The sequence below is a fragment of the Prenolepis imparis genome, unplaced genomic scaffold (genome assembly GCF_030444845.1).
Source record: "Prenolepis imparis isolate NDT839.2.m4 unplaced genomic scaffold, iyPreImpa1.0 SCAF_5, whole genome shotgun sequence".
Lineage (NCBI taxonomy): Eukaryota > Metazoa > Arthropoda > Insecta > Hymenoptera > Formicidae > Prenolepis > Prenolepis imparis.
In genome coordinates this window covers 15,280,665-15,307,358 of record NW_028141163.1, presented here as the reverse complement: position 1 = coordinate 15,307,358, position 26,694 = coordinate 15,280,665, and the positions used below count along the sequence as shown (strand labels likewise).

General features: G+C 34.4%; 3 protein-coding genes and 1 long non-coding RNA gene across 6 annotated transcripts in view; 3 read left to right on the top strand and 1 right to left on the bottom strand.

Annotated features, from left to right (window-relative positions):
- Positions 1 to 283: 283 nt before the first annotated feature.
- Positions 284 to 4,770, top strand: LOC145936622 (uncharacterized protein CG5902-like). The gene is made up of 4 exons (XM_083038968.1): positions 284 to 771; positions 1,603 to 1,713; positions 1,948 to 2,153; positions 2,258 to 4,770. The coding sequence occupies exons 1-4, from the start codon at positions 347 to 349 to the stop codon at positions 2,422 to 2,424; spliced, it is 909 nt and encodes a 302-aa protein (XP_082895094.1). The 5' UTR covers positions 284 to 346; the 3' UTR covers positions 2,425 to 4,770.
- A 2,246-nt stretch (positions 4,771 to 7,016) lies between these two features.
- Positions 7,017 to 10,086, top strand: LOC145936625 (nuclear protein AMMECR1-like). Its single transcript, XM_083038975.1, has 4 exons — positions 7,017 to 7,228; positions 8,114 to 8,224; positions 8,314 to 8,519; positions 8,641 to 10,086. Exons 1-4 carry the CDS (start codon positions 7,017 to 7,019, stop codon positions 8,805 to 8,807), a joined length of 696 nt encoding a protein of 231 aa, XP_082895101.1. The 3' UTR covers positions 8,808 to 10,086.
- Positions 7,222 to 13,309, bottom strand: LOC145936623 (transmembrane protein 126). Of its 2 annotated transcripts, none has more exons than XM_083038970.1 (5): positions 13,091 to 13,308; positions 12,739 to 12,910; positions 12,470 to 12,598; positions 12,123 to 12,353; positions 7,222 to 7,783 (listed from the first exon to the last, which is right to left on the bottom strand). In XM_083038970.1, the coding sequence occupies exons 1-5, from the start codon at positions 13,201 to 13,203 to the stop codon at positions 7,766 to 7,768; spliced, it is 663 nt and encodes a 220-aa protein (XP_082895096.1). In that variant the 5' UTR covers positions 13,204 to 13,308; the 3' UTR covers positions 7,222 to 7,765. The 2 variants fall into 2 exon arrangements, with proteins under 2 accessions (XP_082895096.1, XP_082895095.1); XM_083038969.1 differs by lacking the exon at positions 7,222 to 7,783 and adding an exon at positions 10,549 to 11,495 and having other exon boundaries at positions 13,091 to 13,309.
- Positions 13,310 to 13,757: 448 nt separating this feature from the next.
- The window catches only part of LOC145935924 (uncharacterized), a 70,622-nt gene continuing 57,685 nt past the window's right edge, over positions 13,758 to 26,694 (top strand). Inside the window, exons 1-2 of one of the 2 annotated variants that reach the window (XR_014425302.1) lie at positions 13,758 to 13,906; positions 14,500 to 15,396. This is a non-coding gene — a long non-coding RNA (uncharacterized LOC145935924). Of the gene's footprint in view, positions 13,907 to 14,499; positions 15,397 to 23,957; positions 24,800 to 26,694 lie in introns of those variants that run through there. The other variant, XR_014425301.1, reaches the window with a different exon arrangement.

The following is a 26,694-nucleotide window of genomic DNA, read 5'->3' as shown; positions in this document are numbered from 1 at the left end:
TACCTTTGATTCCTTTTCCATCGTGTTGCAATTTTGATATTTGCCATCGCCGGTGCAGCTTTCCTCTCGCCTCTCGCATTGATGTCCAGCCATGAACGTATAATGATATAGCAGAACTGTAACGGCAGTATTATTTTCATTAAACTAACTAACTAACCAAGATTAACATCTATGAAATTAAATTCGAAACGCCAGTAGAGAGCGCCACCGTCCACTTACCTTTCGCTCGCGCATGCGTATGACAGCAACCAACTTCATGCGGCTGCGGCGACGCTCCACTTTCAGTGACGGCTGACCATCGCACCATCGCTGATTGTCAATGGCGCGATGACGCGACGCCGTACAAATGGCGGGCGAAGAAACAGCTGTTTATGTCACCGCCGGCTCGACATCTAGCGGAGCGCGGGCGCGATCGGGCACGCGTCGGCGACGACGTCGCCGTAGAGTACGTCGTGGAGAGGAGACGCGTAGACGGGGAATAAGGAGGAAAACCGAGGCGGCAGTGCTCGTCGGTGAAGGTGAACCGTCCAGGAGGAACATGGCCGCTGGTTGCTGCGGCGCGAAGAAGCAGAGGCTGGGTGGCGGCGGCGGCGCGGCACCGAATCACCTGTCATCGTGCGATGGCACCGTCATACGTCACGGCGCGCCTCATCCGAGGAAGCCCATGTCAATCGCCCAACCGGAGATGGGCTTCTTCTGCTTCGACGTGCTCTATTGTCAACTGCATCAATTGGATCCGCCAAAGGCGCCCAACTTCAACAACGAATCGTTGTGAGTAGTTGTGTCTCTCACGGTGTATTTCTCCCTCTATCTCTGTCTCCCTTTCTCCTATTATGCGTCTCGTACGTCGCATCAGCTGTTCTCTTCGTTTATCTCCGATGACGCGCTGCACGTTGCACATCGTGACTCCGTCGCGCTTGTCCTGAAAGTTGCGATTTTTTTAGATTAAATTTCGATGCTATAGCTATAGAAAAAGGCACAATCTTTAGGTTAATTATATATAATAATAATAGATTTTTATATTTGTAATTGTGCATGTTTATATGCATATACATATATTATATTTAGAGCTCGTTAGCTTTTCATTTTTGACATTTGACATCGGTCGTGAAATCTACTCTGCAAGTTGCATTAGAAGGCATTATTTATTTATTTGATAATGTTTCTCGCGTGTAGATTATCTGTTTGTGCGCGGTATATTATCGCGGTGATTTCTCGTATTTTTGTAACATATTATGCAAACTAGGTCATTGAGAATTTGTTGTATTATATTTACAAAAGCGTTATTAATAAAAATTGCTGTACTTTGTCATACACGTGTTCCTATATTATATTATTAATTTCATTATCTTGGAAAAATTTACGATGAAAGATAAATCCAAAAATTACTATTATATTTATATATTTTATTAAATGCACAAAAAATTGTTTCTTTTTTGTATATTAATCATATCTTGATAAAATCTGAATTTTTACTAAATATACAGGAATTGAAATATATTCTGACTTATTTATGTTATTTTTCTCTTTCCATCCAATGTTTATTGTCTAATAAGGAATGTGTCTAAATATAAAATGTTTAATATGGATACATCTTTTCAGCCCGTTATTTGTGACATGGACAATAGGAAAAGATATGAGATTACGAGGTTGTATTGGTACTTTCAATGCGATGCATTTACATGCTGGTCTACGTGAATATGCTACAACTAGGTGAGACAATGTTTCTCACATTAAAACATAATTAACAATATAAAAATGTATATAATATAATATACAAATAGTAAAAATATATATGAGATATGATAAGTAGATATTTAAAAATAGATATAAAAGACAAGAGAATATATCTATCAGAATTTATCATATTATTTTATATGAATAATTGTAAGTAATATTTAACATAATTCATGCTTTTTATCTCTATGTTTTATCTCTGTTTTAAAGTGCATTCAAAGACTCTCGATTTAATCCCATAACTCAAGAAGAATTGCCACGATTGCACGTAAGCGTGTCGATTTTGCGGCATTTTGAGGACGGAATTGATTATTTAGATTGGGAAGTGGGTGTACATGGAATTCGCATAGAGTTTCACAATGAGAAGGGTAATAAGCGGACGGCTACTTACTTGCCCAGCGTAGCTATGGAGCAAGGTGCGTATCCGATTCGATACTATAGAATAGGACAAGTTTGAGAAATTCCCGAGACTATTTTTACATTTAAAAAAAAAATTATTACATTCAATTCGATTATTCAGGATGGGACCAGATACAAACAATAGATTCTCTGCTACACAAGGGTGGCTTCAAAGGTCTAGTCACACCCGATATCCGTCATAGCCTAAAACTGACTCGTTATCAGAGCGAGGAAGTTACCGTGAGCTATCAAGATTACATGACGCATTGTCACAATCGAAGATGCTAGCAGCTCGCCTGGGGTCCTAGTCAAGGACCCCCGCTTCAACGACCCGCTGAAGCTCGTTATAACAACGCGCATACAGTCAATTCGTCCCATTCGCAAAACGATAACATTCGGTATAATTCCTTCGTATCCGGTCGGCAAAACTCGCAGATTGTGACACAGCCTAATCGTTCGACGTTTATACATCCGTTACCTCTACCGCCAATTTCCCCAGTTATACCGATACGCAATGGTACGCAACCCTTCTGGTGGGATAACGCAGGTCCGTCCTATCCGCCTGCACCACTTTATCCGCGACCACCACATCGCTTTTCGATTCAGGAAAACGCAGAACGCGGGGTACGTAAACGAAAATGACATTGGAAGCGGCTGTTTCTCGCGATTTTCCATTGTTTAAAATGGTGCGTATTTTTGTGTCTCAGTATACATAGCCTCCCGTTTATGATACCGCATGCTCCGTCTTGAGGATAATAATTTCATATTCGATGGCACCGCCTAATTATTAATTGTTGTGCTGATGTTGCGATTATAAGTAATAATATTTATCGCGTAGCGTTTTGATATTTATAATTTGATTAAAAATTATATTTGTATACACACATTGATATGTTTTAAACATTTTTAAACGTTATATTAAAATAATTTTTAGCATGCCTAAACTTGGTCAATTTTGAAAATTTATTGATAAATGATCAATTTACTGAAGAACAAAAATGCTTAATTAAATGTTTATCGATTAATTTTACTTTCTCATAAATATACTTTTTCAATTCTCTTTTCATAATAGCAATTAGCTCTGCCAACATATAAAGACTCTGTATTTATATATTTGTTTCGATTTAATACTTTATATATATGAATATAAAAAATGATAATGAGCACACTTATATAGGACAGTGAGTATGTTTAAAATTCACTGCCTGCTTCACAAGATTTAATGTACAAACTGAGATGTGTCGGAATTTTTATATAATATATATGACATATAATATTCTTAGACATCAAGTGAAAATTGAAGAAAAATTTGAAGTTTTTGATAGAAATGTAATTTCTCTCTGTTTTAATTAATATATTTCTCGTTAATATATATTTTATTTGTTTCATACAGCGTGAGCATTTTTGCATCGCACCATAGAAAGATTTTCGCCTTATTAAAGTATATCAACTATTTCATCACACAAAACAAAGAAATGACAGAAATCGTCTACAATTGATGATTTAGTTAGTAAAATATTTTAAAAGATGAATATATAACACAGTAGAAAATATATATAAATAAATATTAGATATTAGTTAGATATAAGTAAAAAATATAATGATCTCATTGTGAGTTTAAAATTAAATGTTTTTTCGATTGATAAATCATAATTTTGTGTAATAATTACAATAATTACAATATCTTGCGCTGTGAATCTATTAATATATGCATATATATATATTTCGTAAATTAGTCACATCTTACAGTATTACATGGTATAAACTAAATACTTGATTATATAATTTGTAATATATTTTTCGGCGTCAAAATTTTGCTTTTCTCTTGAACTGCCAGCTATTTTCAATAGTGGGCTATAAACACTGCCAATTTTTATTCGTGCTTTATTATATCTTTTACACTATAATGAACTTCGTTAAAAATAAATGTGTGAAAATTGTTATTGTATCTCTGTTATATTATGTCTATGCTATGCATATTAATTCGTGTTATGAAAATTGTTATTGTATCTTTGTTATATTATGTCTGTGCTATGCATATTAATTCGTGTTATTATTTATATAGAATCTTTGCATCGATAATAATTAGCGAGTTCCTGAAAAAGATCTCTTGCCTTCTGAGTCTCGGCATAAATGTCCAATTAACTGCCATGCATACTTCACTCATGTATGCGCTCATTTGGCCTATGGGACTCTATTTGTGTAATAGATTTACGCATATGTGAATGCACTTTTATAATTAAAACCAAAAATAATTCTAACGTTAAAATAATTCTAGTATTGTAATTATATTTTGCGATATACTAGTAAATTATATATTCGTGTTTATCGAATTTGATTTGTAAAATACAATAAAAATGCACTTGCAAAGCAAATTTCTGATGTCATTAATGCAATTAAATAGCATTAAGTATTAATTTAAATTGGATAATCATTGTATCATATAAATTTGCTGAATGAATTATTTTATATTTTATAAAACTGCCACAGAAATCTACATGCGTACATGCACGTACAATTACATATCTGTAATTAAAGTAAGCACACGTACAATTCATCTTAATCTTTTTCTCAATATAATCAATGTAATGTAATGCTAAGTTACACAATAAAAAATATTAATAATTTTTGAAACATAGTCTATACACTTGCAATATTTGTTATATTTCATATCACCTTTCTCTGATATTAATATAATATTGATATGTCACACAAGCGAATATATATGTCTGTTTTGATTGCACATCGATAATGCGGCAAAAAGTTTTTTCTTCATTCATAACTCAAATATAGCAACTTAAATTAAAAAGAATACAAACATATAAACTCGGTGATATATGTCAAAATATTGCAGGAGACTTTTCACTGTAATGAAAAAATAGAATAAAATTTTATATTGTCATAAAGATTATTGTAAAATTAATTGTTCCTTGTCTTTTTCTTCCTTTAAAAGCCTTAATATATATATCTCTGTTTTATACTATGCATGGAAAACGAATTCTTATCCCATTTAAACACAGAAAGAGTAAGTATGACGAAAGCATAATTAAAAGCTTATAACACACATACATAAATAAATAAATATATGTATGTATATACTTATATATAATCTATAAATTTCCTAATCGCGCAAAGAAACAGTTGTGAGATGGCGCCGCGACGTCACGCGCGCGAGTGGATGCAACATTACAACCGGCGTCGCGACGCACAACCGGCCTGATCGCGTCGCGTCGTAGTTGTGCGTATCGGCGACAATCGTGATACCAGACCGCACGCGTGTTTCGTACACGAGTGTGAGAGCGCGTACGCGTACCGTCGAGATTATGCACCCGGTGACATTTTCTCATTGCGGACGATCGACGGTGAATTTTTTTCCAGCCGGGCCGCCCGGCTGACATACGGGCGTCGACATGTTGCCGTGTTCCGGACGAGTCCTCGAGCCGCATATCGTGTCCGTGCATTTATTTCGCTTTGCTCTAAAAGTTGTAAATAAAAAAAAGATTGCGCGTCTCGTTGCTCGTCGTTAACGACGCGATATTTGTGCGATCTCTGTTCGTTTACGCCGACTTACGTTATGTTTCCGTGTGCGACGTAGTTGGGTGCTTCGGTACTTCCACCCTCGTAAAAGCGGCCGAGGGTGCGCGACGAAATTGGGTGCTCGCCGAAAATCTTTCGTAATTGCCGCGGTAAGTGGATCGTGGCATGGATTAATCGAAAATTGTACGAAAAGGCGCTCGAAACCGACGTCCATCGCTTTTACTCGCTTACGCTGATCTTCGTCTCGTAATGATGCGTAATACTAGATTTGATTGCAAACAAAAGTATGATTTATTCGTGCACACATATATTTCATCAATAAAGAGTAATTTTTAAATTTGATCTTCCCCATATTATGTAATTCACGAACGATAAACTTGAAAAGGAAGAAAAAGAAGTACCTTAATCATTGAGAAAAGTTAAAGATTTCATTAAAGATTCGTTTAATATTTAAAAAATATCAATCAGAAGAGCTACATTTAATATATACTTTCTTTTCTGAAAGGAAAGAAGCAACACGCATTACATTGCATATCATATTCAAAATTTGAATACAATTGCCTCTGTTATATCTTATTGTTCAAGAAAATAGATTGAAAAATTTATTTGCATAAAACAGCTTGGATCAAATAATAACATTTATGCATAATCAGAGTTTTTTGCAGTTTTTGCAAAACACTTCAAAACATAATGGTCGCATGTAAGATATTAAAGTAGGTACTTTTGAATTACGCGCGCAATAAATAATTAATGTTGCTTTTCCAAGCTCGGTTAAATGCGACATCAAAATTATTAATGAATTTTGCATACAAGATACATCTCTCTTATTAGAAAAAAAAACGACACAACAATCTTTCACTTTTTCAAAAATAATAAGATATGTATAACGAGAAAGATAATGGTTGTGGTTATGTATACTGAATCATTTCTTACCGCACAAAACGCATTGTCGCATGCCATCATGTTTAACAATCATAAGAAATAAATGGAGAAGTAGTACATGCGAAGACTCCGACTCGTAAGCGAATGAATATGAATGTTGTTTTGACGTGGGTCGTTTGTATCGTGTTGACAGAAGGACGGACGGGCGGAAAGAGGAAGACGCGACGCGGCGACGAAATGGCGGGCGATGAAACAGCTGTTTTGACGCTTGCCGCGCCATCTGGCGGCGCGCGCGCGCGATACTGCACGCTACGACGACGACGACGGCGGCGGTCGCGACGGGCGGACGAGACGAGAGTGAGACGACGAGACGCATACGCGGGTCGTAGACCGTTCGTGTCCCGCAGTTCGGGTCGCGTAGTGGGTCGGGTCGACGACGACGACTGCTGGAAGAGAGAAACATGGCTGCCGGCTGTTGCGGTACAAAAAAGCAAAAGCTGAACAACTCCGCGGGCGCACCGTGCAACGGCACCACGGTCCTGTCGAACGGTACGCGTATACGTAATACGCTGATCGTACAACCCGAGATGGGCTTCTACTGCTTCGATGTCCTCTACTGCCAACTGCACCAACTTGACCCACCAAAACCGCCCAACTTCAGCAACGAAGCATTGTGAGTGGAGCAAAACTACGTTGAGTAGTCTGCTGGTCTCTCATTTCATCTAGCATCTCTACCCGTTTCTTTTTTTCTCCGTCCTTACTATGCATCGCGCCAATTGCATCTCTCTCGCTCTCTCGTGGCTTTCCCGTCCGCGTCTTCCCCGCCCCACCATTCCATTCTCTCCACTGCCAAGGCGCCTTTTTTTCTTTCATTGCCGTCCTTTTCTCCCGCCACCTACGCCAGCGCGCCTCTGTTGAAATTGCTCTCGCTTTTATGTTTTCAAGCGTTAGGACAAGGCGGGTGAGGGAAGAGAGGCTGCGAGGATGTTTGCAGGCTCCTCGTCTCTTAGATGCGTGTCTTGTATTTTCGATATCTTCCGCTCTGCTCCGAGCTGTCGACCTAGGGCCGATTATGCAAATGCATTGTTCAGCTTCATTTGTCTATATGTAAACGTTGGAAACTTTCTGCCTTTGTTGTTCCACGCGTTAGCTCTCTTCTATTCATAATAAATAGAAATTGATTTCCATCTCGTGCTTTTATTCCTTCATCCTATTTTGCTCCTGTTTGCTGCAATTAGAAAATATATGCGTGTGTGTGTGTGTGTATACATGTATACCATGTATGCATACATACATAATATACATAAGAAATTTAATTATTGATTATTGATGTAAATGTAATATATATTATGTATATATACATATTTGTATTATGTAATTATTTATATGAATAAGTAATAAGCAATGTTGATCTAAAAAAAAGGATTAATTATTAGTATTTTATATATAGCTTGAAATTATATCAAAGATTCAGTAATGTTTTTTATCAGATAAATAGATTAGTCTATTTTGTGGTTATTCTAATATTAATACATTCTTTTCATTTATATCTTTCAAGTCCCCTGTTTGTGACATGGACTATTGGCAAAGATATGCGACTACGTGGCTGCATTGGTACATTCAATGCCATGCACTTGCATGCAGGACTTAGGGAATATGCTACAACTAGGTAATATATCTTTTTTTTTTAATTTGATTAGAATTATAGACAGAATTAGAATTATGGAATGCGTTTTTAAATAATCAATTATATTTTAGTGCTTTTAAAGATTCACGATTCAATCCTATAACGCGAGAGGAACTTCCGCGCTTACATGTGAGTGTTTCTGTCCTGCGGCATTTTGAAGATGGTGTGGATTACTTAGATTGGGAGATAGGAGTTCATGGGATTCGCATAGAGTTTCATAATGAAAAGGGCAATAAAAGAACTGCTACTTATTTACCTGATGTTGCAATTGAACAAGGTTTGTAAAAATGCGCACATTGTGCTATCAATTGTTAGTAAAAATTGCCTCGTTAATCATCATAGTTCTTATATGCATAGTTTAATCTATCTGATTAATGTTTTTTTTTTTTTCTGTATAGGTTGGGACCAGATTCAAACAATAGATTCGCTATTACATAAGGGCGGTTATAAGGGCTTAGTCACACCAGATATTAGACGCAGTGTGAAACTGACTCGATACCAGAGCGAGAAGATTACTGTAAGCTATCAAGATTACATGACACATTGGCACAATCGAAGATGCTAGCAGCTGGCTTGGGGTCCTATTCAAGGGCCCCTACCTTGCCAAACTGCTGGCACATTTTGTTACAAAAATACTGCTGACACAGTTAACACATCTTATCCACAATACAGTACTACTCAATACAATTCCTTCATGGCCAATCAACAACATACATTAGTTATGGTTCAGTCGAATCACCCCACATTCATACACACACTTCCAATGCCACCAATTTCTTCAGTTGTGGTACCTATGCAGAATTATCCACCTTTCTAATGTAATTATGTGTATTGCATCCTTCAGTGTACTATTGTTATTCTTTGCAAAAACTTTTGTAAGATAAAAAAATTAATTAAATTAAATGCATTAAAAAATAACACTGAAGGCGGCTATTATGTATAATTTTCTATTGCTTCAATTGATGCCTATTTTATTTTTATTCAACAGCATTTATTCTCTCTATCTTTTTCACGATTTCTCTGGTTCTTGTGAGATAGTATTCCTCGGATAATGAAAATGTACAATTTTGAGTATGGTGGCAATGTTCTTCCAAAATAATATTTGCTGTAAGCATAATATATCGGCTATAGATATTTATATATAAGATAGATTCTTGTTCTCGTGTTGTACAATTTTATGATTGTTAAATTGGAAATAATAAAAGTAATCTATTTGCGTGCAACAACGCAAATTCAGTTTGCTATTTAACACTTATCATTTGATACTACCAATCAATGTAAATAATAAGATTAGTTTTGCCATCATGCTAGGACATCTTACACTCATTAACTTTTAGGAAACGAGTGACGCAAAGAATTTCGTAATACATACAGTACTATCTATGTAATTAAAAGTGACTCTATTAATCCATCCAATTTATGCATCTTATTAATTGGCTAATGCATAAATTCATTATCTGGTCGCTTGTTTACATTGCCCGTGTCATTAAAAGCAGATTTAAAGTGTCTGAATAGATATTTGAGCAATAAAATATTTTGATTTTCTTAAAAATAGCCAAGTAGTGATTTCATCAGAGTTTCAATAAAAGTTCTGTAATTTTAATGAAACAATACAGATGTTTACACGCTATTATTTAGAATTTAAAAGAAGTTATTTGCTTTCTTTCTCTAAGATGTAATCGTTAATTATTGATACTTATAACATTTGACACGTTAACACTTAACGTCTATACATAATTTCTTTGCATCAATGGTATAAATAAAAGTTTTTTCAAAAGATTTTTTTTTAAGTTACTATTACTGTTTATTAAGTTACTATTGAGTTACATACTGTCACATACTAATTTATTTTTGTGTGAACATTAATCTTTTTGTTTTTAATCATGTATTTGGATTATGTTGATAAAATATTAAAGTGACAAATATGTTATACAAATTTTTTAAATGTTGCATATTTATACCATTTCTACAATGAAGTTTAAAGACGTTTGAATTAATACATTAGCTTAAAATAGTCCAAAGTTTTATTACAGCAAAGAATTCTTTATATTAATAACAATAATATGTAATTAAATTATAATTAGCAATTTTTTAATTAGATTCTCATATTTCAAAATTTACAAATTTTTAATAAAATTTAATTTGAAAAGACGTTATTATACAGAATTTTAGACTTTAACTGCTTCTATATTAATAGATGTGTATATTTGATGATCTATAGCATAAGAATCTCTCTACTGTAAATAAACAATGGACTACAATTATACTAATAAAAAAAATATTAAGTATAGATATAAAATAGATTTAAGACATACATTAACAAAAATGACGATCTCATTATGATGTTGATTACTGTGCAAATCATGATGGTGATTTATGTTTATTACTTATTACGATGTGACATCAGAAAAAAAATCTTTTTCCAATGCTTGAAAATAGTAAAATAATACGGCAACAGACAAAACATTAGTAAAATAATATGGAAACACACAAAATTATGCATATTATGAATATATACAATTGGTTTATGATGAAAGATGGATAACGTGTACTTGAAGAAAAATAGCACGGAAAAAGATGGTACTGGAATATATATAGGAATATCATTGTACCTTAAATGTATGGTACATTTAATAGCATTGTCACATAAATAGAAGTTCAGGAATAATTTTATATTAAATTATCATGCTTCTTAGATTCCACAGCTATGCGATAGCTGGTTTCATTCACTGCCAACATAATCATTGTTGTAGATATTATACAAATCCTATTCCCGAAAGAATAAACAAATCAGGTTGTTGTACTTTGGTTGAATTGATGCATTAGCATCTGGTGTTATCTTTTATATATTCTTATTGCATACACACATATAGTTCCTGGGATCTCCTTGCTACTTGAGCCCTGTTTAACGTCCAGTAAACTGCCAGTAATATACTTAATTCTAGAGTAGTTGGCAAAATCAAAATTGTGCTTATCTGTGCCCAAATTGACTTCAAAATCTTCAAAAATCGAATCACAATCTTTTTCTGATTAAAATGTTTAAAAAATATAATATAGGCATGTAAAATGGAGATGCTGCTATGCTATTTTCTTGAATACAAACTGATGTAAAGTTTAAGAAGTTTGCAAATTTAATAATATAAAGTTCCAGTAGTTTGTTTAACATAAAATAAAAGCGTAAGCGTAATTTGAATATATTATATATTCTGGAAGCCTGTGTGTAATACCTCTTCGGATTTTCAAGATAAAATCTCTACATCAGTAAATGAGAATATTGAATATTTTATCTTATGCTATCTTAATAAATTGATGTATTATGTTTAATGAGTTCTCATACATAGATATATACACACATACATTTGGTTAAAAATATCGTAAACTATATATCAATTAAATAAAAGAATCAACATTATAGAAAAATTTGTCTTGAATCAGAAAAGTTATATATACTATAAATATTTAAAACAGCGACATTTTAAACAGCATTAATTATTGTAATAAATCATATGGTGCCTAGATACTGGATTAATTTAAATAAAAATAATAATATGTATAACTACATAGAGAACTCTTGTAGTAAAAACAAGAACACATACATCGGTATGAATGATTATAAATAGATATCTTATAACATTATGTCAATGATGAAATAAAAATACATTTTTATATTCTACAAATCATTACAATCTTTTTGTCCTTATAGTATCGTTAATGTAAATTTAATATAGAATAATTAATTTAAATAAAATAAGCATGATAATAATTGAGACTTATTCTTAGAATGCAATAAAATCAGTCATACCAAAAAAGAGTATGTTTCTTTAATTTACATATATTTTATTATAATTACAACAATATATTATACATAAAGTCAAAATACCTTTGAATGTTTCTCATTTCTTTTTTCCTCTTCTATAAAATTTTGCACATCCAGTATGTGAAGAAAAGATTTAACTTGTGAATGCGTTATAAAACCAGCTAACAGTACATGAAGAGTGAAAAATGTTGCAAATACAGGTATTATTGGCCGATAGACCGATGAAATAACTTTAAATACTCTTTTCACATCGGATAAGTGTGGTACGTTATAAACCCCACTGCCAGCAGCAACCTATGAAGCAAATATATAACACATACAGCATAATAAATATATATTTTTAAAAAATTGTTATATGGAGAAAGATTAGAATCATATTTCAAGTAACAGAGAGCAAAGTTTATACTCACAGAAAAATTTGCCAATGGCGTTAATATCAATGGAAGAAGTAAGCCAGTAGAAGTTTGCAACAAAATAGACCTGGATTCCAGGCATAATGGGCAAAAAGTATCCAATAATAACAGTTTATTCAGGACAAACTAAAACATATATTATTTTTTGTATAAATAACAAATAAAATGGGTTAATAGTATGATTACATTTTACGTTATTGCCTTCCTGTTGTTGCATTAAGTTGCCGAGTATTTTTATTTATTCAGTTTTTACTCATAGATTGTACCTCCGTGTAAAGAAGTGTTGACGCTACAGCTGGACCTGTCACAACACCAGCCATTGTGGGCAACAAACCAAACTTGCCGAACTTTAATTTCCTTCTGAATCGTTGATTGATGTAAAAACCGGTAAATGACGTCGCCAGAGCCAGAATAGGACGTCCATATAATAACGACCATCTAAAATAAAGTATCATTTTACATATATATATATATATATACATTGTGAGGAAAATTTACAACCTTCAACACAATGTGAATCTAATAAATATAATCATCTAAACTACATGCAAATACTTGAACTGCTCGATCGAAAAGCATGCTAATCTAATAGAAAATAAATGTAATAAGGTTATGTACACTTCGCTTTGTGGTTTCCAGTTCTTAATAAGTTCTACTTGATTGGTTAAAGCCTCTAATTTTGTCAGTAATATGGCATTTTGTGGTATATCGTGCCGGAAACGTGGTTCCATTTTTTTTCAGTCTTTCAGATTTCACGGTGTCAACACAAAACACCGTCAATATATAAGCATACTCGCATGGCACCAGCCAGGGTCCAGCTGCATAGGACATATATATTATTATATAACAAAACTAGTACGCACGCTCAATAAAATTACGCAATATAGATTCGTTTGCTTTCAATCTTTCAATTGCATTTTCTATATTTTGCTTATTTTATATCTATTATATCTGTAATTATCTGCATTGATAATTCTGTAATTCAACAATTTATTTTGATTAATGCTATTATATTCATTAAATAATTTACTAATAAATTATATGTAAATATTATTTTTATATACAATAATTATAATTATTTTATTACTCTATCTCTCTCTTTCTAATTTTCAATATTAAAATTTCATATATAAAATAAATTTATTGTAAGTATATCGATCTATTGATTATCGAATTATCGATAGTAATAGATCGATAGTATCGAGTGATCGTATTATTGCATATTGTCACCAGATGGCAACAGTCAAGTATCTGATTAGTAACGCCGCACTGTAGACGTTTGAAATTAACGTACGTTCAAGTGTAAAGTGTTGTGTTGCGTTGCGAAGAAAAGATCGTCGCGAATATCGAACAAGCACGTTGCATAGCGACATTTATATTTATTTCGATTCAGATTACGTGTCATTCGAGTATTTCGTACAGAAAAGGCAAGAGGTAATGATGGGTGCTTTCGCCAGCAATGACACAGTGCGACACAGAGTATCATTCTATCTTTGTTGTTCACTCCTATTGAAAGAAGATAGAATGATATTCTGTGTTGCACTGTGTCGTTGCTGGAAAGCTCCCGATATCAAAATTATTAAAAACGATATTGATAAATGCACCTGCTATATCTCTCGCACGATGTATCCAAAATACATCGAGATTTACGCACAGATTAAAGATATCTTGTTCCTGTATTATATGTAATTTGTTGCAATGCAGTCTGCTTTATAGATCATAAAATATATATGAATTCATATTGTTAAATCTTTTTTAAGCATAGATATTGCTCGTTTTTGTGTTTTCGGGCGTCATATTAATGCCAATAATTTGCCGTGTATATTATTATCATGCCATTAATTTTTATATTTTTCGACGGTTAACACATTAGCAGGATGGCCAAGATCAAGCATTTATGTCTATGAATGTCATAAATGCCGTCAATTGGCCACCCTGCTAATTTTAATCGTCGGTTCATCTAACCGGACTTGGTGAATTTTTTTGCCCTATATTCATGAAAATTAACTATTAATTTATATCGCTAGTGACTTTTGGCGCGCATTATACAAACGTTTCGAATAAATAAAATAATAATTCAGTCATGTCCCTTGCAACCCTTGTTCGAATCGCAAGTGCGGGATACGTGAAAGCGCCGACTCGGGACGGTAAAAAGTCGGGCAACGCGGTCTGATTGTCAGACAGTGCCGAGGAACAATCGAGGAATATCGACGGTGCACCAGGGGGTTGTTTGCGCGACGGAGTAGCGCGTGACGGACGAGCGCGCGAGCTTACGAACGGTGACGTCACGTGGCGGGCGACGGACCAATCCGAGTCGAGCGTTCCACTCCTGCCAGTCGGTTTTCCGGCTGCTAGACCAAGCGGGACGCCATATTGCCCGTGGCCGAGTGGTGGCGGCGGCCGCCTGTGTGTGTTTATATCGTCGTTACGCGGCTTTTCCACACGTTTCGCACGGGCTCGCCGCGTCGGATTCTCGCGAGTGACGGATTTCGAGCGGTGCGCGTGTCCGCGGACGCCGTCGTTGCGTGTGCGGAAACGAGCCGTCGTTTATATCGTGACAACAACAGTGCGCGCGACACCGTTGTGCGATTCTTCCGCGAGGAAGCCCAGCCGCCCGAGTGACAGACCGCGGTGGACAGTAGTGCCTCGTCGTCGTCTTCGTGCCGTTGTTTTCGTCCCTGTGCTTTTCCGTCTCTCTTTCTCTCTCTCTTTTTCTCTCTCTCTCTCTCTCTCTCTCTCTTTCTCTCTCTCTCTCTTTCTCTCTCTCTCTCTCTCTCTCTATCTTCTGTCACTCTCCGTCAACGTATTGGACCGTTCCGGAGCTCCGTACCGCTAGCTCCGCACCTGGAAGTGTCGTGTTTTCGTCATCGTTCATCCCCTGCGAGGCTCTCCACGGAGAAAGATGCCAGTGCGTAAACAAGGTGGTAAGCTCGTACATGTCTTACGAATGTTAATAATGCGCTGATGAACGAGTCGTTCGTCATTCGAGAGCAAGTTCCTGGGAATGCGGAGAGGGGTGGCTGCAGTTTGTGTGGGTCACTCGGTCAACTGTCATTCGGACTGACAGATCGCGTGCATGCTCCTTCTTCCTTTCTTATCGGTGGTTAATGTCGTCGCTTCGAATCACGTCGCTTTTGGAAATTTTACGAGCGCGGGATGATGATTGCTCGTGCGATTGTCACGTATGTTAATGCAGTGATCAGGTGTTTAGGTTCACCGATCGTTTTTTAGCTACTGCGCGCTACTCTCGCGACCTTGAGTTCGCGCATCGTGTTGTAATTCGGGCGATCGAAAGTGACATTCGAGCTCATCGACGTCTTGATGATCGCGCAAAACTCGTCGGAGCATTGGCCACGTGTAATGAACTCTCGCGACCCTTTTTCGGAACGAAACGAGGGGTTAAAGAGGATAGCTCGGCTGCGTGAGGTCTCTTAATTTTCTCGTTATCCTTCACACTTTACGCGGTACACTATAAATTCGAGAATAACGATACAGAATATCCGCACATACATACACATATAGTATAAAATAAAGTATGGCGAGTATACTGTGCATCGTATGTTTCTCGTTTCGATATGCATCGTCATGGTAAAACTGTGTGCCTGCGCGAATGCGGAAATTGTGCGACATCGAATCACGAACTACGTATCATGTTGTAATCGGAACTTACTATTGTATTGTGCAAGATTGAGATGAAGTTGAACGTCTAAACTCTTTAATAACGTTGCTTTTTATAGAAATGAATTAAAATATTATAAAAAAATGCTCTCGTGCTCGTTAAATATATACGTATAATTAGAATAATTTATATATAATTTACATGTATAATATTTAACATGTTATCATATTTTTATATGTATATAATATTTAACATGTTATAATATTTTTACATGTATATAATATTTTATCATATTTATTTAATATGAGAATATTTCAGATTTAATAAGTTATTTTCGTTTTATACATTACAATATTATTCACACACAAATATATAGATTACAAAAATTTCTTTTCTTACTTGATATATGTATTAGAATTTTTTTATTCCGAAATTTTGTGAGAAAATAATAATTTTTATCATAATAGATATAACATTTTAAATGCATTCTAAATTAAATGTAATTTATTGTAATAGTAATATCAGACATTGTTATTTTATTTCGAAATTACATAAGCTTTACGAGGGGAGGAATTAACTGTATTGTTCTCGCGCGTTTGATGCTCGCACGTGGACCACGGGGTCAATATCGGAAACAACCGGGGACTCGTCTTCTCGTCTATGCGATTTTCTTTGATATAGACCAGTCTGGCGATGTTGCAATAATCGCTGTCGTCGCGTCGTAAGCCAGTATTTGAACAGAGGCCAAGAAAACGCAATAATTTCTCTGGCTCTGGGCGAGGCTCTTTTGCCACGGTTATGCGACGAGTAACTCACGGCCATGGACTCGGTCACCACTAGCGTACCCACGATTTTGCTCTCGAAATTGCACCGCACTTTTGGTCGCCTCGCTTTTAAGTGACGACGTATTTCAAGTGAACGCTCTCTAAAGCTAACCTTGCTCTATAATAGCGAGATATTTCAGATTTCATCGTCGAGTCAGAATATCTCGTAGAATTTTGAATTTAGAATTGCTTAGAATGTTCTTTATTATATGTATATGCAGTGCTAAGATAATATTCATTGTAGCATTTTATATATATTTTATGTATGTTGATATGTTAACTCTTGCACTGAATGTGCGATTTAAATGTGAAATTTGAGTGTTATACGATTATATCTTGCGCGTTGAATAATTTTAACATTATTAAAAAATATTCTTCAGTTAATTTAACACGCTAAAAATTATTATTGCTGTTGTATTGAAATAATAAATACATTTTAAATATATTTTAAATATATTTATTTCAATGCAGCAGCAATAATATTTTTTATTGTGTTAAATTAAGTGAAGAATGTTCACACCCTATAAAGACAATGCAATACTTTTTAGATTTCTTTTCATTTTTAACAAACTTATGAAAGTGTCATTGACATTATTGTGTTCCAATAATTTTCTATGTTGAAAATGGACTACTTGATTTTTGTGAAATTTCGAATTTAATATTCAAACGTAATTCACTGTAGCCGTTTAATTAAAATCTTGTAGTGACAATATGTATGGGTGTTTGTTTAAAATCACGTCGCTTTGTAACAGCACATAAAGTTTTAGTGTAATTTAAACTTGTCGTTTGGTTTAAATTTAACTTCTTCCTTAAATCGCGAGAGCGGACGATCGCGAAATCTCGAAAGTTGTCAGAATATATTTAACATTGAATCAATCTTTAATTACGCTCTCTCTCTCTATCGTCGAAGAATCGATCGTACTACAATGGGGATGGGTTTCTTTAAGTAGATTTCTTGAGAAGTCGGAAGCGAAACTTTAGACTTCGCTTGAAGCCGCGATTGCACTAAAAATGAAAAATTACTTTTAATATTTTAAAATTAGAATTTTTATAAAATTTCTAATTTTAATATGATATTTTGCAATATTTTTTTATTACTATTAAACCAACTTATTATATACATATATATGAAATAGAAATTGAAATATGTATATATCACAGGCGATTATATTAGTATTTTGCATTTCGATTGCATTTATTAAATTATCATAGTATTGTCTTTGACAAAATATAAGGAAGGCATAAATAATTGGAACTTTGGGGATATCTCAATGTGCAGTTTATGATGTTATGCGGAATTGTGTGGATCTGAGGTTATAATTCTAGAATACCACGTGTTTGTGAGCATGGTGCAGCAGCGCGTCAAATAGTCTCGCGCGAAAAATCGATATCTCGGGGTTCAAATATCCCAGCTGTTCCTACTGTATTTCGTAACATTTTTTACAAATGTCTACATTATATTATTGAAATTTTTAAATTTTTATAAAAAAATATTGCTCGGAGCTAGCGATCACATTAAAAAACACGCTTGTGTCTCCACACAAGAGAATAACTATTGTAGCACGTGCTGTGCGGAAACGAGGTAGAGGTAAAGGTAACGTATTGATTCTTTTCAGCTCTGAACTTCTGCGTATGTAGGCCACGGTAGATGTATCCAGAAGGGCATTCGGGCGTAAATAGCGTTAACGCTAAAATAGGCACATTCATTGCTAAAGTGATCAACGACAAGTCGGAAATATTTTTTTTTCTATAGAAGACTTTTTATACGTGTATGTATGTATGTGTGTGTATTGTTAAAGCTGAAAAAACAAAATGCTTTTACAATGCTGTTACGATGTTCAATAATTATTTAATAAATAAAAAATATATATAATAATCAATAATTATTATATTTAATAAATTTTATTATATTTATTAAATGATTATTGAACATCATGACAGCTTTGTAAAAGCGTTTTGTTAATTTTTTCCGCGCATAACACACATATACACAGTCTTCTATAAAAGAAATTTATAAAATATATTTATATATACTTTATAAAAATATTTTTTTATCAGTTATATACGTTATTTGGAAATATGTGTCATACTAAAATATCTTCTCTAATATTGTATATTGTTTTTATGTTTCTATTAGTTATATTGCTGTCGTAGATCATTTTGCAAAAATTTAACTTTCTGTACCTTCGATTACTTGGTCAAACGTGCGCTTCTAATTTGTAAGACGAAACATATGGCAAGGTCGTAGCAACGATAGTTTTCAATTTCTGCACTGTATGCGCTTTTGTAGACGAACTCACGAAGACGTGGAGAGATAGAAATACAGGGAGTCGTGGATGGTTTATGGTTCGCTTAGCTTGACAAGTCTTATATGTTCTCTCGCACATGTATGTGCAGTACAGGTATTCACGTACAGTATACAGTTGCACGTGATCTTTCACCTCTTTATCTTAATTGGATATCGTATATTGTTTCATATTTTATTACGAAATATATATTATAAATTTTTGAAAAGACATTAAATTGTAAAATTTAATTTTTGCTTTATTATGGTAGCAATTATATATTCAATTAATTATCGTATAAAAATCACATTATATCATTGTTATTCGCTTTATAATAGACTCCAAATTAGTTTAATAAAAATATAAATTTTACATTTATATTATTTTAAATTAAAGGCTGGATATATTATTTGTATGGAATTTTTAAAAATCTAATTATTGAATAAGAGGGATTACATTATTATAAAAATATACTCCTTTTTGCTTTAAAATATAAGTAAACACTTTCAATAGACCCTTGCGGATTGTAGAAATGATTTCGAGCGAATGAAATTCGAATTCGATCGATGTCTAAAATATCGCAGCTACCGTGAGCAGAGACCCGTGGGCGTTTTATATACAAGCTCTTTGTTCTCACACAATGTAATACTTTATCTTGTACATGTATGGCAAATACATGCTCGTGTATGATAGAAGATGCGGCAATGAAGGACGAAAGAGGAGATGACATGCCTGATAATGAGAGCAATGAATGGGAAGTGGGGCAAGAGCTTATGTGCTCTTCCCAGAGCAGAGATGTGTTTGCCGTGTTTCACACAGGAGCTTCGATATTTACCTATGTACATTACATGTAGATAGATGGTGTAGGTACTTCGACAGTCTGATTTGTGTCTCTGTAGTTATTGCCCGTCGTATTTTATAGCGTGATCTCGTGTCTGGAAAAAAATTTGTTACTTCCGACTTGAATATTTCTGCGCAAAGTCTCCAAATTGCACGATGTGCAATCGAATGCTTTTGCTGCAGTTGCCGTTTGCTACAATGACTTTCCCGCGAAATATAATAAATATAATTACATGATAAAATATGCGATATTATTTATGCAAAATAATCAGATATTAAAAGATTAATGTTTTTATCATAACGTCGTAAAATTTTTTGAAGAAAATATTTTATCTATCTGATTGAAACTTTTTACACATTACTCTCGCGATTAATTTGTTTATTTATTAATTGAATTATTAATTTTATTCTCAACATTCAATATTACGAAATATTTTTGAAGAAAACAATATTTCAGAAACATTACTTTAGGAGAAAAGTCAGGATTGTATATATTGTCAGAATAAAATAAATCTATTTTGATGTTTTTTTTTCTTTCGGCACCACCGAATAATAATACAGTCGCTCATTGGAAAAATTTTATTAATTGTATATGAATTGTCAATATATTCTTATATGAGTCTCTCTGTGAACTTTTCCCGTGTATTTTTAACAATGACGCTCTGACTTTCGTATTTTTATCGTATGACGGTAGTATAATTCGGCGAGTTTCATCATAAAGCATTACTGCAAAGTCCTGTTGTCGCAAACAACACCTGCTATACCATCTATAGGCATTCGTTATATTCACCCCGACAACTCACCCGTCACCATTGTTTCCGACGACATCGTCGATCGAGAATGACATGTTGGCTTTATTCTTAACCCGTCGAAGAAAATAGACATTTCAGCGAGATTTCTAGTAGGCGATAAATTAAACACGTGCCTCGTTCTATTCCTCTTAGCATCTACCTCATTCATTTTCGAGATGTAAATTTCTGTCATAAACAAATAGAGATCGAGTAAAATTCTGCATATATACATATAGATATCGCTGAACGAAGATTTGCAATCTTTTCGCAATTTTTGCAAATTAATAATATGACACATGTATATGTATGTTAATTATAAATTTAGATCTCTTTAAAACACTTTACAGCAAACTGGTTGACGATCGATGGTTTTGATCATAATGCTACAAATCGTATTTTATCAAGGCTATATAGTTATCGCGATTCGATATTTAAATAAATTTCAATCATTTTCAATTAAAATCTAATTGCGAAATTTTTGAAATCATCGGCTCGTGATACAACCGTCTCATCGGCATCGAGATATAATCTGAGGGATTAAAATCGCCACTTTCGATCGAAAATAAATGCGAAATCGAGGGGGAAAAGGTGGGGAAGGGAAGGCGCGCTTTAAATTGGGTCTTTCTCTCGTCGTTCCGGCAGCTTTAGGAATATACCTATATTCGCAAATGCACCTGTACAACTGTGCAAGTTTCGCCAAAACAATTCGCTAGTGGCTTCCGGCTGCGCTGCGTGCGAAGTTTGCAGATATTTCATCGCATTGGTTTCTACCGTCAGGCCATCGTGCATCGGGGTTAACCGACCTCGTTAATGTTCGTTTAAGCCAGCAAGTATGCGCCTTGTTCCTCTTTTCATAACTTCCTGTCCCTTTCCACTTTGCTTTCTCCACGTTTGCTTATTGACGATATTAATCTCAGTTGGATTTAGCTCGATTAAAAGTTTGCGGTTGATTTCATTCTAATTTTCGATTTGTATTGCAAATTAGATAATAATTAACTCGATGAGAGAATAATATATGGCGTACATTTCATTAAACAAAATCATAATGCGAAATTGAATACTCTATAATATGGTTATGCAATTTATATAACATGATGACAAATTATATCATTATGCAAAATTTGGTAAAGTAACGGATCGCATTGAAAGAGAAGTGCTCACAAAGTTGATGCACGTAAAAAGATCAACAAATTGAATGCGAAGCTGAAAGGCATCACTGGAGTGTTGGCCGGAAGACTTTTTCATGTTTCGGTATTAGCGTATAGAGCTCTTGGCAAGCTCTCTTTGATCGAACCGCAAAATGACTAAAGAAAAAAGTCGGAATCTCGTTGATCGAAAATGCAGGCTTTCTTTCGGTTTTGCGAGTAAAAAGCTCGACGGTTTTGCATATTCTGAAATTTTGGTGCAACGATAAATTAACAACAATAAAATGCGAATGGTTATTAAAGATACAAACCTGTAATTTTCTCATTTATTTGCGTTTCTTTGTATTTTATATTTATTTTTATTTTTATTTATTTTTCTCTTTCTTCTAATATATATGTGTATAAGAAAATGCATTTGGAAGGATATGGTGATTTCATTGATAACAAAAAGCTCATGCGAGGAATATTTGTCTCTTCTTTTGAACTGGTCCATAACGTATTCAAGGCATATCAAGATCGTTAAACCATTCTGAACGTTTCCTTTAAGAAATTGAACGGTGAATGTGTGAAGCGATGTGCGAGAATTTGATCGTTAATGGACAGTGCATTTGCGAAAGGGATTCGTATCGATTAATATCAAGGCGAAGCGTAGCGAAATCAATAGAATTATTCGTGTCGCATGCATTACTTGTGAGTGCTTCGATGGTGAACTTAATTGTGTACGGAGGAGAATAATGTACGCCTGTATACGCGCGCGCACACGAATTTGTCCCGGTTCGTATTCGATGGCGAGCGATTAACATACAGTCATACAGTATTGCGCGCAATGGGAGGATAATTCTCGATTGTGCTTTGATATCGATAAACCACGTTATTTGTCTATATGTACGTACATTATTCAATACGCGCTCGCGAAATCAAAGCGCACGGTATATATTAAATACGCTGCAAATTATTTTGTTCCGATTCATAAATTATTATTAATTATGCCATACATCATGTGTATGTATTATTATAATTGATTTAAATAGATCGTTTACAGAAGATTCTATTACGTTACAACAGAGACCTTTCTATCGTGCCGTTGATTCGGTTAGCCGCTCCAATTATTATTGGCCGATATCGCTACCGGGTTATACTGGTTCCGATATATTTGGCATCAAATGTTAGTTGTGGCTGCCAATTAGTATCGATAGTTTGCGTCTCGAGACTGCGGTCCACTGAACGTTGCCACGTGGTGTACGTCCGCGTATTGATCGCGTCACTCATTTTTTATTATACTCACTAACGTATCTATACATGACATTGCTATGCTAACTCTTACGCAAGACTGTCCTTTCACTTTATAATGTATTTACCATTAGGAAAATATAGTAAGATTAAACGTGTAATTGTGAAGACAAAAGGAAACATATTTAGTATCATCTAATGTTTGACAAATTCTGTCTTGATTTTTTATTCTTATATTACACTTTTTTAATAATCTCTTCCTATACAGAATAATTAAATAAAATAATGTTTTAAACAAAAAAAAATTATCGAATTATTCAAAGTATTCAAATAATATGTACATATTTAATATTTAAAAAATGTTGTTATTGATAAAGGAATATATAGTATATTAGCTTTACTTTAGCTTTAGTAATGAATCGATATTTGTGTATGTTAAAATAATACACATTATTATCAATATTAATACAATAATAATGAGAGCACGGCAATGTTCATATATCTGTACATATACGTGTATTAATAAATTTAAAAAAATTTAACGCAGACGTCGGATTTCCGTTTTACATCACACACATTGGCCGACGTGCGCGTCTCGAGACGTCATTACAGTTACATACACATAAATACGTACATACATATATCATCGACACACACATACGTATAGATTCTTCTAATGTAGGACGCAACCGACAAGGCTAAATTTAGGATAAGATGCAGCAGTCGAATCTCGAAGCGTGCCCACGCTTGTTGCTAGCGCGACGACTTTCGCGTTGCGATTTTTTCTTATTCGTGCATTACATCCGCACCGTCATTAGTCGCGAAAATTCTTTGATCTGTCTGCGAAGATCCGCCTCGGCGAATACAAAAAGGGAGCGACTCATTTTCGTCAGCAGCCGCGACTCGAAAATCGGCGGGATCCATGTTCACATAATCTTTGAGTGTCACGTGTCATCGAACATTACGTATTATAAGCAAAGCAAATAAATATACGAACCGGCTTGGCGGATTGCCGAGATGGACTATTGTTATTGCTAATATTTCGGGAATATATATATATGTATATATACATATTAGTGGAATACTCTCTCTATATTTATCGATAAATGACGCTCATCTCAATTAGCGTTTATATACGCATACGAATATAGCTTTCCGAATGTAAAATATTACATCTTGTGTGTGCTAATTGCTGACATTCTTTTCAAAGTGATTTGTCAAACTGGCTGCTATTTGTTACGGTCGATGATCTCGATCGTTTCTTTTCTGGCTCGAGTTTCTTGTTGAGAACTTTTCGCATATTATATACAATTGTAAACACTAAAATTATTATTTCGAGTGAGCGATGAATTATTTGGTCGCGCTTGAAAAGTGTAAATAGCGCGCTGTATTTACTCTCGTGCAATGTATAATGTAAAATTTTTCGGCGATGAATTAATTTTCTAATTCGAAAAAAGCACGTATCAATCCATATAGTCTGCGATTTTTGTGACATGTGGGCGCCAGTGATATCTGTCATATGGGTCATTATGTACATAATGCAACGAAAAATAATGGGAAATCTAGATCACCAGACATCGAGAAATATGAAGGGTAAATAACTTTAGATTGCATTACATATTTTATTGTTTGAATTCCATTCCAAAGTTGAGCTTTTATTTGCTCTTTTTTCTTCTCGGCTATAATTCTAATACAAACGTAAAAAAATTTAATTAATCGCATTAGATGATTGTGAAGAAATAAATGAAATTATGAAACAAAAGAAGGAGATAAATAAATTGCGTCCCGATTAGAAATTTTTGGATAATTAATTTAATAATTAATTAAAAATTTCAATTTTGTGGATAAATTCATTTTTGCATGGTATTCAATAATAAACGTTTCAATAATAAATACGACTGATAAAATCGGTTACGATCGGCTGAATGATTATAGAATCGTGCGTGCTTAGTACGGCAAAGCTGAAACGCCTCTTTTGATAATGAAATAGTCGTATACCACGTGTGGAACTCGTTGATCGTTTCGCAACAGAGATTTACGAGCAGTCCTACAATATGCAGAATTCGGCTGCAATACGAGCATGCAGTGGACGTCGTTATGCGACTTCTGTCTCGATATCTATGCTTGAATGTAATTTGCATGATTTAGATGCAAGGTCACGTTAAGCTTTCTGGAATTCGATGTGCAATTTCGAATGTTGTATTACCGAATTAATTGAAAGCTGCCTGGACGCGGGAATGCGCGTTAATTGTTTCCAGCCATCGAAAAGGCACGTACGTCGAAAATTTGCCTCGATTAGCGTCTTTTATCAAGGGAAATAAAATTTTATCGACAAAAAAATTATACTTTTAATTATCATACTTGAAGTCTATTGTTACTACTGTGCGATCAATGTCACATTCACGAGAGAGAAGAGAGAGACAGAGAGAAAAGTGTCATTTTCTATTATTTTACACGTAGCTCGAATGAATCTAAGTCAGTGTTACGTAAAATAACATTTGGCAATGTTTCAGATCGGTCAGTTAAGCATACGTTTTCGTCGCGCGCGAAGGTTGAGAAAATTCCGCACAATAGATTCAACAGTTTTAGAATTAAGTGGAATTCTATCGATTTATTTCGAGTTATTTCTTCGTTTTTCGAAACAATTTATTGTTTAAATTTGTGTGCGTGTAAAGAATATTTTGTTTTGTATTAAATAAGATAGAAAGGTATACTAAATATAAATTCGGCAAGTTGCATATATTTTTTTTTTTTTATTTGAAAAGTTAAGAAATACCCCAGAAAATTTTCTAATCGATTGTTATTTGATGTTAAGACTTTTACGTTCTTTTTTTCTCGCACGGCTCGATTTATCGCAGTCCTTTTAATCTCATATCAGCCTTTTGCGAATATTTCAAAAGACTTATTAATTCCGAAATGGAAATTAGGAAAACCAGGAATAGATGAAGTTTTAGGTAATGAAGGCAGAAGCGACGAGCGGCATAACCTTCGTTAATTGAATAACGCTGTGCTCTCGCGTATCTAGAAAAGTTAACCTTAGACGTGTTACCCCTCCCTCTCTCCAGTGTTTCCTTGCTCATCTTCATTTTGCCTTCCCGTTTCTCGTTCTCATCTTGGGTTCCTTCCCTTCCGTTTCTCTCATCTTCGTAACGTAACGAGACGAGGAATTGTCGGTACGTCTGTTTAACGGAATACGAATGAGCTCTCGCTGTCGAGAAATAATTTTCATACGGCGTCAAGTCGATTTGCAGTTGAATATGGATTGGCGAAGTATGACGGAACGTTAATTAACAGCAACGAAGTATACTTATTACATACTATTTACTATCTTGGCATTCTTGAATTTACATAATTGATGCTATACCAAAATCAATTAATTCATAAAATTAAAGAAACAAAAATACACACACAACTGGGTCGGCATCATAATTCTCTGTATTTAAGACTTGCTGTTGGAATTATTTGGCGAGTTGCTTATTTTTGCAATC